Raw genomic sequence first — 14,100 nt, 5'->3', positions numbered from 1 at the left:
GACTATTAAACAGGGCACTAGCCCTTTCAATTTCCAATTGAATAAGCTCTTTTTAAGTTTCTAAAACATCGCTTTCTATAAGAACCTTATGTGCCCCCAAGGCATAACTTACAACCCTTGCCCTGAGGGCTCTGGTGTGGTGGGAGGGGTTTTCATCCTTAAAGACCTAATTTCTAAAAATTTTAACTACGCTGAACAAAATGGCTATCTCAAAATTTTGATCGGATGTGTTTGGTGAAATGGTGGGCGGAGAAGGGGTGTTAGCTGCCTTTCAATCACTTTCGACTATTAGAAAGGGCACTAGCCATTCCAATTTCCGATCGAATGAGCCCTTTTCGAAGTTTCTACGACAACTCCTTCGATACGAAGTGCCCTGGTATGGAAGAAAACAAACAAAAAAAATAATACATTGTGTCAACATCGTTCTTTACTTAGGCAGCGTGATTGCGTTGCATATGATTACTTCTGTTACTATGGGCTACAGTTCGTTCCTTAATGTAACATCAGTCAACCCATTAAAATTTCTTTATGTAAAATCAAAGTTTTCAAAACTTTTTTTGAACTTTTTGGTCACTATGGATTCTGGTTTGCCTTTTACTAGGTTGCACCAACTGCTGCAACCATGTTTTTTAACTTTTGGCTACTATGGGTTGCAGTTTGTCTTTTACTATTATATTTTTTTACATTGGACGTGATCGTTTCTTACTAGGTTGCTAGCTACGCTACAACCCGGATGATCTCATCTGTTGTCGTCCTGTTCCTGATCTGTTCTCAGTGTGATCTTATCTGTTATCGGTCTGATCTGATCTTTTCTCAGTCTGATCTGATCTGTTCTTCGTTTAAGGTGAAATCACAAATAAGATTGGAATAGTAAGAGACGGTCCGGCTACAACCTACGATTATGACGTCATTGATCGATCTTAAACATGAAATATGCAGTCTTTTGTAAAAAAAACGATTGTATTTTAAAAATAATTTGTTTTAATTACTGACGGTTTTTAACCCCATTAATGTCCTTTAAAATGAGCCTCTGAAAAACTCTCTACGATATTCCAGTGCCAAGCTATCTGTGGAAAAGAAAAAGAAAAAAGAAAAAAGATACTGATTAGGCAGAATGCTGCAGTAGCTGCCACTTTTTTGATTTCCAGGCCATTATATTTCCCTTGATTTTCAAGCCAAGGAACATAAAGTTTCCTATATAGAGGTTTCGGACAAGGCGGTTCTAATGGTGGGCTTTTTGTTTTGAGCTGACTCTATATATGGAGTTATGGGTTATTATATTTCTTAACATTGGACGTGATCGTCTCTTACTATGTTTCTATCTACCGCTGCAACCTGGAATTGTTAAAAAATAATATATGACGTGGTAACCAGATATAACAACCATCGTGTTTGAAGGGGTAGCTGCAACCTAGTAAAGGACGAACCACGGCCCTTAGTAAAGTTTCTAGTTATTATGTCATGGTTTGTTCTTCACTAGGTTTCAGCTATCTTTACAACCGCGATACCGATGGAACTGATATAATCCCCAGTTTTAATGAACTAAATCTAGCTTTTATGTAATTATTTATTTTAATAATTTAGTTACTATAGGCTAGAGTTTGTTCCTTATTATAATTACAGTGGACTAGAGTTCGTTCTTTACTATAACTTTACAGTGGAATTCATTAATCAGATATTTTAATATACCCTACAAAGTCTAGTGGTTGTGATAGCTGGCTCTCACCTAGATCAATTTAGGGAATGATTGGCCGTAAAAAAAAAGAAAAAAGAAAAAAAGTCTTAGGGCAATAAAGCAGTAACTTAAGTGCCTCAATAGACTACGACAACGCCTTCTATAAAAACCTTATATGCCCCCAGGGCATTACTTAAAACCCTTGCCCTGAGGGTTGTGGGGGAGAATACTCCTCAAAAATATATTTTTCATCTAGAAATCAGCGCCGCTGAACAAAATGGCTATCTCAAAATTTTGATTCGATGTGTTTAGGGGAATGATGAGCGTGGGGGGATGCTAGTTGTCCTCCAATCATTTTCGACTATTGAAAAGGGCACTAGCCCTTTAATTTCCAATCGAATGAGCCTGTTTTGAAGTTTCTACGACAACGCCTTCTATAAAAACCTTATATGCCCCAAGGGCATAACTTAAAACCCTTGCTCTGAGGGTTATGGGTGAACGTCCGCCTCAAAAATATATTTTCTAGTAGGAAATCAACCATGCTGAACAAAATAGCTATCTAAAATTTTGATTGGATGTGTTTTGGGAAATTATGGGCGTGGGGGGCTAGTTACATTCCAATCACTTTCGACTATTAAAAAGGACACAAGCTCTTTAATTTCCAATCGAATGAGCCTGTTTTGAAGTTTCTACGACAACACCTTCTATAAAAACCTTATATGCCCTCAGGGCATAACTTTAAACCCTTACCCTGAGGGTTCTGGGGGAATGTCCTTCTTAAAAAAATATGTTCTATCTGTAAATAAACTACACTGAACAAAATGGCTATCTCAAAATTTTGATTGGATGTATCTGGGGGAATGATGGGCGTGGGGGGGGGCTAGTGTCCCTCGAATGATTTTAGACTATAGAAAAGGGGCACTAGCCCTTGAATTTCCAATCGAATGAGCCTGTTTAGAAGTTTCTACGACAACGCCTTCTAAAAAAACTTATTTGCCCCCAGGGCATAACTTAAAACCCCTTCCCTCTGGGTTGTGGGGGAGTGTCCTCATCAAAAATACATTTTCTATATGGAAATCCACTACGCTTAACAAAATGGCTATCTAAAATTTTGATTGGATGTGTTTTGGCAAATTATGGGCGTGGGGCGGGGGGGCTAGTTACATTCCAATCACTTTCCACTATTAAAAAGGATACTAGCTCTTTAATTTCCAATCGAATGAGCCTGTTTTGAAGTTTCTACGAGAACGCCTTCTATAAAAACCTTATATGCCCTCAGGGCATAACTTTAAACCCTTGCCCTTAGGGTTGTGGGGGAGTATCCTCCTCAAAAATATATGTTCTATCTGGAAATCAACTACGCTGAACAAAATGGCTATCTGAAAATTTTGATTGGATGTCTTTGGGGGAATGATGGGCGCGGGGGGGGGGCTAGTTGCCCTCAAATCATTTTCGACTATTGAAAAGGGCACTAGCCCTTGAATTTCCAATCGAATGAGCCTGTTTAGAAGTTTCTACGACAAAGCCGTCTATAAAAACCTTATATGCCCCCAGGGCATAACTTAAAACCCTTGCCCTCTGGGTTGTGGGGGAGTGTCCTCCTCAAAAATACATTTTCTATCTGGAAATCCACTACGCTGAACAAAATGGCTATCTCAAAATTTTTATTGGATGTGTTTGGGGGAATGATGGGCGTGGGGGGGCTAGTTGCCCTCCATTCATTTTCGACTATTGAAAAGGGCACTAGCCTTTAATTTCCAATCGAATGAGCCTGTTTTGAAGTTTCTACGGCAACGCCTTCTATAAAAACCTTATGTGCCCCCAGGGCATAACTTAAAACCCTTACCCTGAGGGTTGTGGGGGAACGTCCTCCTCAAAAATGTATTTTCTATTTGGAGATGAGCCACTCTTAAAAAAATTGATATCTAAAATTTTTAGTGATTGAGTTGTGAGACTTCATGGGCATGGGGGGGGGGGCTAGTGATATTACAATCTATATGGAATCTTAAAAAGGACAATAGACCTAAAATTTCCAATCGATTGAACCTGTTATTAAGTTTCTACGACAACACCTTCTATAAAAACCTTATATGCCCTCAGGGCATAACTTTAAGCCCTTGCCCTGAGGGTTGTGGGGGAGTATGCTCCTCAAAAAATATTTTCTATCTGGAAATCAACTACGCTGAACAAAATGGCTATCTGAAATTTTTGATTGGATGTATTTGGGGGAATGATGGGCGGGGGAGGGCTAGATGCCCTCCAATCATTTTTGACTATTAAAAAGGGCACTAGCCCTTTAATTTCCAATCGAATGAGCCTGTTTAAATGTTCTACGACAAAGCCGTCTATAAAAACCTTATATGCCCCCAGGGCATAACTTAAAACCCTTGCCCTCTGGGTTGTGGGGGAGTGTCCTCCTCAAAAATACATTTTCTATATGGAAATCCACTACGCTGAACAAAATGGCTATCTAAAATTTTGATTGGATGTGTTTTGGGAAATGATGGGCGTGGGGGGGGACTAGTGAAACTCCAATCACTTTCGACTATTAAAAAGGGCAGTAGCTCTTTAATTTCCAATTGAATGAGCCTGTTTTGAAGTTTCTACGACAACTTCAAAACAGCCTTATATGCCCTCAGGGCATAACTTTAAACCCTTTCCCTTAGGGTTCTGGGGGAGTATGCTCCTTAAAAATATATGTTCTATCTGGAAATCAACTACGCTGAACAAAATGGCTATTTGAAATTTTTGATTGGATGTCTTTGGGGGAATGATGGGCGTAGGGGGGGGGCTAGGTGCCGTCCAATGATTTTTGAATGTTAAAAGGGCACTAGTACTTTAGTTTTCAATAGATTGAAACTGTTTAAATATTCTACGACAAAACCTTCTAAAAATTCATATAAGTCCGCCAGGTCATAACTTAAAACCCTTGCCCTGAGGGCTATTGGTGAACGTTCTTTTCAAAAATATATTTTCTACTGGAAGATGAGACCCGCTTAACATATCAGCAATATAAAATTTTGTTTGAATTAATGTTGAGAAATTTGTTGCATGGGGGGGGGGGCTAGTTATATTACAATCAATATGGAAGCTTTAAAAGGACAAAAGCCCTTAAATTTCCAATCGAATGCACCTGTTTTGAAGTTTCTACGACAACACCTTCTATAAGAACCTTATATGCCCGCGGGGCATAACTTTAAACCCTTACCCTGAGGGTTCTGGGGAGTATCCTTCTCAAAAATAAATGTTCTATCTGGAAATCAACTACGCTGAACAAAATGGCTATCTGAAATTTTTGATTGGATGTATTTGGGGGAATGATGGGCGTGGGGGTGGGGGGGGTTAGTAGCCCTCCAATCATTTTTGACTATTAAAAAGGGCACTAGCCCTTTAATTTCCAATCGAATGAGCCTGTTTAGAAGTTTCTACGACAAAGCCGTCTATAAAAACCTTATATGCCCCAGGTCATAAATTAAAACCCTTGCCCTCTGGGTTGTGGGGGAGTGTCCTCCTCAAAAATACATTTTCTATCTGGAAATCAACTACGCTGAACAAAATGGCTATCTGAAAATTTTGATTGGATAGGCTTGGGAAATGCTGGGGGTGGAGGGGGGAGGGGGACTAGTTAAACACCAATCACTTTCGACTATTAACAAGAGCACTAGATCTTTAATTTCCAATTGAATGAGCGTGTTTTGAAGTTTCTACGACAACGCCTTCTATAAAAACCTTAAATGCCCCCAGGGAATAACTTAAAACCCTTGCCCTGAGGGTTGTGGGGGAGTATCAAACTCAAAAATATATTTTCTATCTGAAAATCAACTAAGCCGAACAAAATGGCTATCTCAAAATTTTGATTGGATGTGTTTGGGGGAATGGTGGGGGGGGGCTAGTTGCCCTCCAATCATTTTTGACTATTAAAAAGGGCACTAGAACTCTCGATTTCCAATCGAATGAGCCTGTTTTGAAGTTTCTACGTTTTGGACAAAAGCTACCAATAAAATCGGTGCCAAAATTGTGTTAGAATAAGGCGAATTCGATGGACCACCCCTTTCAAAAATCGTGTACACCTTACTATGCATGTTTTGCTGGGCTGAAGTATCTTGCTAGTTAGCAGTTACTCAGATTAGACATTGCTCGTTTACTGTTGGTAAAGAGCAAACTCAGATGCTTTTTTAATTCATTTTAATTTGAAATTTCGTATATAATTTAAATTCTTTTTAAAACAATTTACTATCATGAGCTACGGTAATTTAAAAGGAGTTATGTCACATCGCTTAAAACTGGCAAATGTTTTGGAAGTTGTTTGACTATTCTTAAAGATAAGCGATCTTTATGAGGAAGTTTTGTTATAATATTCCATGACAGGGTAAAAATGAGAGCATATTTGATGAAATCAAACCACTTTAAAATACGCCCAAAGGCCTTCCATTGGGACCTTTTTATCTCTCAGATGGAAAATCTTTGTTTGACTCTGGTTTCATCAAGGTATTCAATTTTTTTTTTAATATATCCACCTTTTTAAATAAAATTTATTTCATTTTATGAACTGTTTTTGTAATTAATTGCTATTATCCTTTAGGATGCACTTCTCATGTAGCTTCCTGAAGCGTAATGATTTTACCTTAGGATTGCAGGCTGCCCTATGATCAGTTTCTTAAAAATGGCACTAGAGCTTTTAATTTGGAATTAGATTTGCCCTTCCTCCATTTTCAATAACCATAAATTTCTTATGATTAGTATTGAGAAAAATAAATAATACTTGGGGAATTCATCGCTCTATAGGGGAGAGTGGTATATACCTGGAAGTTTTTTTTAATACAAAAAATCATATCAAATTGTTGAATAAAGAATTGGTTGATAGATCAAATGAAAGCCATTATCAGGACAATAGAACATGCTTTTTCATATTTTTCCCTTCAACTGAAAAACGGGAGAGTACCAGTTATCCCACTAAATACCAGGGGGTGGTACATACAAGGACAGGGGATGGTACACAGTGGGCTGTGATACAAAACATTCATCTATTAGCAAAATAACGTTAAGAATAACTTATATTATCAAAGAATCAACTTCAAATAACTGAAATCAAGAACACCTTCGCCATAAATTGACTGCCAATTGGTGAAAATGAAATAGGAAGATGCTCTAAAAGTAGCCCTAGGGGCAGGAACAGGGAATAATAATTTTTCAGTACATCTTGTCTGGGGTAAAAGATAGACTTTTTTCGGTTTGGCCACTTCCATTTTTGAAGTCAAGCCAGACACATGCCGTTTACTTTGGCACTGTTCTCCATTTTTTCAACAATACAACCAGGGTAGAATTCTCCCTCATATACTTTTCCTCCTCCTTTGTAAAGGGGACCTTTACAAAGTCATCAACGTTGATATAGCCAAAGAATTCTTCATTCATGTCCTCCTCATCAGAAGAACCAACTTTCAAAGAATCGTTACTTTTGTCATCCAGGACCATATTTTCTTCACTTCCTGGCTCTATGAATAGTTTCTTCTTGGTGTAGGTGTTTTTCCATCAGCAACTATCTCATCAACTACTTTGCTGATCTTCACTTTTCTCTTCTTTTCTTCTTTTCTAAGATGAAGTTTGACATGTATATCATCAGAACTTTTGAAGTTCTTTTCTTACATCCTTGACCGCATTGGGTAACGCGTGTCTTTGCTTTAGGGAATGCTCTTACTTGTTCAAGTGTAGCTGGTTCTTGATTTGAATTAAATAAAAAAAAAAGTTTTATTTTTTAACTGAATGTAAGGAGCGTAATAATTTCCGTTCGTTTTAAGTTTTAATGTCACTCCTTACTTTCAGTTAAAAAAACTTGTTTCTTTTACTTAATTTCTGAATGTTTTTTAATTAATCCAAGTTTTGATTTTGGCTCACCGTACATGAATAATAAAAACGAAATTTGCCATCTTAGTTTTAAATTTTTTTTTTGCCAAATGGCTTTTTCAAAATTTTGATTGGACGATTTTGAGAAAATGTGGCGGAGGAGGGGGCCTAGTTGCCCTGCAATTTTTTAATTACTTAAAAAGGGCGATAGAGCTTTTAAATTTATTTACGAACGTTTTTATTAGTAACAAATATATGTAACTTACGTTTTAACTTCCGTAACGAACTTCAATATTCGTATATTCTTATTGTGTATATTAGGGGGTTCGCCCCCTATTCAATACCTTGCTCTTTACGTTAAAGTTCGAATTTTGTTCCAATTCTCTAAAAATGACCCCTTAATCCCAAAGGCTGTTTAATTAGTATAAATAGCTATTATGAAAGTACTAGAAATGCTTTAGCGTAAAGAGTGAGGTAATGACTAGGGGGCGAACCCCATCATATACGTAATAATTTCTGTTCGTTTTAAGTTTTGGTGTTGCTCCTTACTTTCAGCTGAAAAAACTTGTTTTTTTTTACCTTTAATTTCTGATAGTTTTTTAAAAAATACTGGGAAATCCGGCGCTTCCTTCATAACAATGTCCCTTCCCCCATGAAAACTTCCTCCAAGGAAATATACACCCACGTAATGGGGGATGTTTCCCCCTTTTTTTTCAAAATTAAGGCAAATATTCTCAGGCTCGTACATTTTTATGGGTAGAACTAAACTTAATGAAACTTTTATACTTAAAATCAGCAAAAAAATCCAATTCTTTTGATGTATCTACTGGTATCAAAATTTCGATTTTTAGGAGTTTCGGTTACTATTGAGCCGGGTCGCTCCTTACTCACAGTTCGTTACCACGAACTGTTTGAACAGGAGCAGATGAGCTCTGAGTTTTGTCATTGTTCATCTCAGTCTTTAGGGTCTTCAGGCCCTTATTACAAATTTGGATGGACAGAATGTCTCTTGATTTAGTTTAACATTCTCAATAACATGCTCTGAAAATTCCAACATGGCCCTCCTTTTTTTCCTGGGATATTGCACATGCACCGTTTTGACGATCTGGAAATGCATAGTACCTTTTAACTTAGTTTTACTCCCCCCTCAAGCTTCCCTGAAAGTTAAAACTTAATAGCCTTTTCTGTTCCTGAGATATTGTATCTATGCTTTTTGACAACCTGTATGCACTTAAGTCCTTTTGAAGAAAATTAGCTTTAGAAGAGAAAATTTTACCATTGATTTTGTAGATGCGTGTCATCTGGTACATACTGGGATATTTCCCAGCGTGTATCATTTTTACTTCCCCACTATATACAAGATGACACCCATCTACAAAATTGAGGGCTATTTTTTTCTGCTGAACATTTTGCCACAAGATGGTATCTTTGACAAGATAATTTAGCTTTTGTTTGGTACCACAAGCACTAAATTCCATTAGACTAAAAAAGAATAAACAAAGACAATCCAAATGCAAAATTTTTTTGGAGGAATATTTCCAAAACTTTGCAGAAGGTTTATTAAAAAATAATTGGTCTGTATTTCAACATCCAACTAAGTATGCTAGATTACTTAGAGATTGTACAGATTTCTTAGAGAATGATAGATGGCAGAAAGGCGGCTTGACCCATTATCTACGGCGTCCCAGTATATAATACTCTCCTGTACAAGCTCAACGCCTCTGCATTGATAATGATTGTACCAAAAACGTGCAATACTGGACTAGTTTCTATCATTTTAGGCAAGGTGTAGTGCAAGTGGCGTTGAAACATTGTCTTACGACCAAACATTGTAAGGACGTCTGCTGGAAACCTTCAAGACCAGTCTGTGCCTCTGATGGAAGAATATATCAAAATTCATGTCAGATGAAAGTAAAGAACTGTGGGTAAGACATAGCAATTATCTTGAATACGAATGAAGGTTCAGAAAGAAAGGCAATGGGAGCTCTTATTCGAATAAAAGTAGAGAATAACTCTGAGTATGCGCATAGAAGCTTTTCTGTTAACTTTTGCTATATAATCTGTCAGGGTTTCAAGAGTTGAGCTAGCTGATATCGTTCCTTTTTTATTGAGTAAGTGTGTAAGCAAAAATTAAAGTAAGTTACTTATTTGGAAAAGTGGAAAAGAGCGGCATATTGTTAGCCTGGAAAGCTGTTACGTAAACAAAACTTTTGGCATTCCAAAACCCAAATTAAATCCTGGGTAGCTGTATTTGAGTTTTTATCTCTATCCCTCCCCATCCAGCTATCCAGCATATAATTGCTTCCAAATAACATAGAGCATTTTATATTAGGTGAAATAAAAGTTCAAGGATAGATTTTAGGCCAAATTAGAGTCTGAAAAGCGTTTTGAACTTCCGAACTTGGGTTATATTAGGAACTATTCTTTGTTTGTTTGCTATGATTGTTTATTTAATTTCTGTTCGTTTTGGATTTCATTTATTCCTCAATAGCAAAATATTTTTGTTCGATTAAGATTGATTTGCGTATTCAACATAAGCTTTAATCGTTTTGAGATTTATTTATTCATTTATATTAGTACCTGTTGCATGTCTTTGCTATGATTGTTTATTTAATTTCTGTCGTTTTTGGTTTCATTTGTTCTCTAATCGTAATTTCTGAAACCCCGTTTTACTATAGGATTGAGTTCGTCCTTTACTATTAATTATGGATTATTTTATTTTTTTACTATTGGGCGTGATTGTCTCTTACTAGGTTACTAGTTACCGCTGCAACCCGGATGGTAGCTACCACTGCAAGCCTGAAATATCGCTTTATACACAATAATATTTTGTTTAATGTAGGCTAAAGTTCGTTCCATAAAAATCATGTATATAATGATTCCTTTTATTACTTCTGGTACTATGGGCTACAGTTCGTTCCTTAATGTAATTAATTAAAAAAAGTTTTTCCATTAAACAAGTTTTTCAAAGAAAAATTAAGAACTCCATTAAACCAAAAATGAAACCCAAAACGAACACAAATTACAATAAATAACCGAGTCAAACTCAAAACAAGCCGAAATTAACATTAGTTGGGCTCAAAACCCCTATGCCTTCCCAAGGACAGAACATAATTTGCACTAATTTGCACAATATATGAATGTTTTTTACTTTTATAACTTTAATAAATCAAATAATATTAACATTTTGATTAATAAATATCAGTGTATGTACATTAAACTTACAATGCACATTCATTTGTTTTTTTTTCCGTAAAGTGCAAATTATGTTCTGGTCTTGGGAAGGCAAAGGGGTTTTGAGCCCAACTTATGTTAATTTTTGCTCGTTTTAAGGTTGACTCGGTTATTTATTGTAATTTCTGTTCGTTTTGGGTTTTATCTTTGCTCATTTTTGTTCATTTCTGGTTTAATGGAAACCATGCTAGAGAAAAATTTTCAGCAATTTTGAACAACATACACCCTTTTAAAAATCGGGACACAAATAGTAGTGTTTAATTTAGTTTCATACCTCCTCTAGTTAACCGGGAATGGAAAACTTGATACCATTCGCAAAAAAATCTGTTTACTTTCTTTGATAGCTTGGAAGCACTTACGCTATTTTGATTTGGTTAAATTTTAAGAGCAGAAGTAGCCCCGAAAGTTTGAACATAATACCCTCAGTCGTTCTTGGGATATTGCTGAGATACCTTATTGGGAATTAGCATTAACACAGTGCATTTGGATTTAATCTTAAGGCAATATTTAGTTTTTAAATATAACGGACAAATGGGAGGGTGGGCGTGGGAAGGGGATTAGTTGCCCTCAAACCCCTTTCGACTATTAAAAAAGGCATCAGCCCTTTCTATTGTCAATCGAATGAGCCCTTTTCGAAGTTCCTACGACAAATACTTCGATACGAAGTGCCCTGGTTCCAAACAAAAAGACAACAAACAAATAATACATTGTACCCACATCGATCTCTGCTATAAAAATGTCAAGCCTTCCAATCACTTTCGACTATTAAAAAGGGCACTAAGCCTTTTGATTTCAAATCGAATGTGCTCTTTTAGAGTTTCAACGACAACACTTTCTATAAACACCTTATATTCCCCCAGGGCATAAATTACAACCCTTACCCTAAGGGCTGTGAGGGGGTTTGTCATCCTCAAAGACCTAATTTCTAGAACTTTCAACTACGTTAAACAGAATGGCTATCTCAAAATTTTTAGTGGATGTGTTTGGGGAAACAGTGGGTGTGAGAGGGGCGTTAGTTGCTCTCCAATCACTTTCATTTATTTAAAAAGGCACTAGCCCTTTCAATTTCCAATCAAATGAGCCCTTTTGAAGTTTCTACGACAATGCTTTGAATAAGAACCTTTTCTGCCCCAGGGCATAACTTACGACCCTTGCCCTGAGGGCTGGGGGGCTCATTCAATTTACAAATGAATGAGCCCCTTTTAAAGTTTTTACGATAACGCTATCTATAAAAACCTTATATTCCCACAGGCCATAAATTACAATCCTCGCCCTGGAGGCTGGGGGTTTGTCATCCTCAAATACATAATTTCCAGAGCTTTCAACTACGTTGAACAAAATGGCTATCTCTAAACTTTGATTGAATGTGTTTGGGGAAATGGTGGGCGTGAGAGGGTAATTACTCTCCACTCACTTTCGACTAATAAAAAGGGCATTAGCCCTTTCAATTTCCAATCAAATGAGCCCTTTTTGAAATTTCTTTTCAAAAAGGGCTCGTTTATATACAACAACTTTGTATATAAACCTTATATGCCCCCAGACCAAAACTTACAAACCTTGCCCTGATGACTCTGATGGGGATATCATCCTAAATGACTTAAAGTGTCACCTACGTTGAACAAAATTTCTATCTCATAACTTTGATTTTGGTGTATTTGGAAAAATGGTGGGCGTGAGGGGGGGGTTAGTTGCCCTTTAAGTACTTTCTACTATTAAAAAGACCACTAGCCCTTTAAATTTCCAATTGAATAAGCTCTTTTTAAGTTTCTAAAACATCGCTTTCTATAAGAACCTTATTTGCCCCCAGGGCATAACTTACAACCCTTACCCTGAGGGCTCTGGTGTGGTGGGAGGGGTTTTCATCCTTAAAGACCTAATTTCTAAAAATTTTAACTACGCTGAACAACATGGTTATCTCACAATTTTGATCGGATGTGTTTGGTGAAATGGTGGGCGGAGAAGGGGTGTTAGCTGCCTATCAATCACTTTCGACTAATTGAGAGGGCATTAGCCATTCCAATTTCCGATCGAATGAGCCCTTTTCGAAGTTTCTACGACAACTCCTTCGATACGAAGTGCCCTGGTATGGAAGAAAACAAACAAACAAAAATAATACATTGTGTCAACATCGTTCTTTACTTAGGCAGCGCGATCGCGTTGCATATGATTACTTCTGTTACTATGGGCTACAGTTCGTTCCTTAATGTAACATCAATCTACCCATTAAATTCCTTTATGTAAAGTCAAAGTTTTCAAAACTTTTTTTTCAATTTTTGGTCACTATGGATTCTGGTTTGCCTTTTACTAGGTTGCACCAACTGCTGCAACCATGTTTTTTAACTTCTGGCTACTATGGGTTGCAGTTTGTTTTTTACTATTATATTTCTTTACATTGGACGTGATCGTCTCTTACTAGGTTGCTAGCTACGCTGCAACCCGGATGCTCTCATCTGTTCTCGTCCTGATCTGATCTGTTCTCAGTGTGATCTTACCTGTTATCGGTCTGATCTGATCTTTCCTCAGTCTGATCTGATCTGTTCTTCGTTTAAGGTGAAATTACAAATAAGATTGGAATAGTAAGAGACGGTCCGGCTACAACCTACGATTATGACGTCATTGATCGATCTTAAACATGAAATATGCAGTCTTTTGTAAAAAAAAAAATATTGTATTTTAGAAATAATTTGTTTTAATTACAGACGGTTTTTAACCCCATTAATGTCCTTTAAAATGAGCCACTGAAAAACTCTCTACGATATTTCAGTGCCAAGCTATCTGTGGAAAAGAAAAAGAAAAAAGAAAAAAGATACCGATTAGGCAGAATGCTGCAGTAGCTGCCACTTTTCTTGATTTCCAGGCCAATATATTTCTCTTGATTTTCAAGCCAAGGAACATAAAGTTTCCTATATAGAGGTTTCGGACAAGGCGGTTCTAATGGTGGGCTTTTTGTTTTGATCTGACTCTATATATGGAGTTATGGGTTATTATATTTCTTAACATTGGACGTGATCGTCTTTTACTATGTTTCTAGCTACCGCTGCAACCTAGAATTGTTAAAAAATAATATATGACGTCGTAACCAGATATTACAACCATCGTGTTTGAAGGGGTAGCTGCAACCTAGTAAAGGACGAACCGCGGCCCTTAGTAAAGTTTCTAGTTATTATGTCATGGTTTGTTCTTTACTAGGTTTCAGCTATCTTTACAACCGCGATACCGATGGAACTGATATAATCCCCAGTTTTAATGAACTAAATCTAGCTTTTATGTAATTATTTATTTTAATAATTTAGTTACTATAGGCTAGAGTTAGATCCTCATTATAATTATAATGGACTAGAGTTCGTTCT

At 36.8% G+C, this 14,100-nt stretch overlaps 1 protein-coding gene across 1 annotated transcript in view; it reads left to right on the top strand.

The window, feature by feature from the left end:
- Nucleotides 1-14,100, top strand: part of LOC148946970 (uncharacterized) — a 268,849-nt gene that overhangs the window by 94,557 nt on the left and 160,192 nt on the right. The window contains exon 4 of the mRNA XM_089096472.1: nucleotides 9,298-9,441. Within this exon, the coding sequence (XP_088952598.1) occupies nucleotides 9,298-9,441 (144 nt within the window). The remainder of the gene's footprint in view (nucleotides 1-9,297; nucleotides 9,442-14,100) is intronic.

Source organism: Artemia sp. Qi Xiang Cuo, chromosome 11 (genome assembly GCF_049724085.1).
Source record: "Artemia sp. Qi Xiang Cuo chromosome 11, ASM4972408v1, whole genome shotgun sequence".
Classification (NCBI taxonomy): domain Eukaryota; kingdom Metazoa; phylum Arthropoda; class Branchiopoda; order Anostraca; family Artemiidae; genus Artemia; species Artemia sp. Qi Xiang Cuo.
The sequence above is the reverse complement of the archived record's forward strand: the minus strand, read 5'-3'. Positions and strand labels throughout refer to the sequence as shown.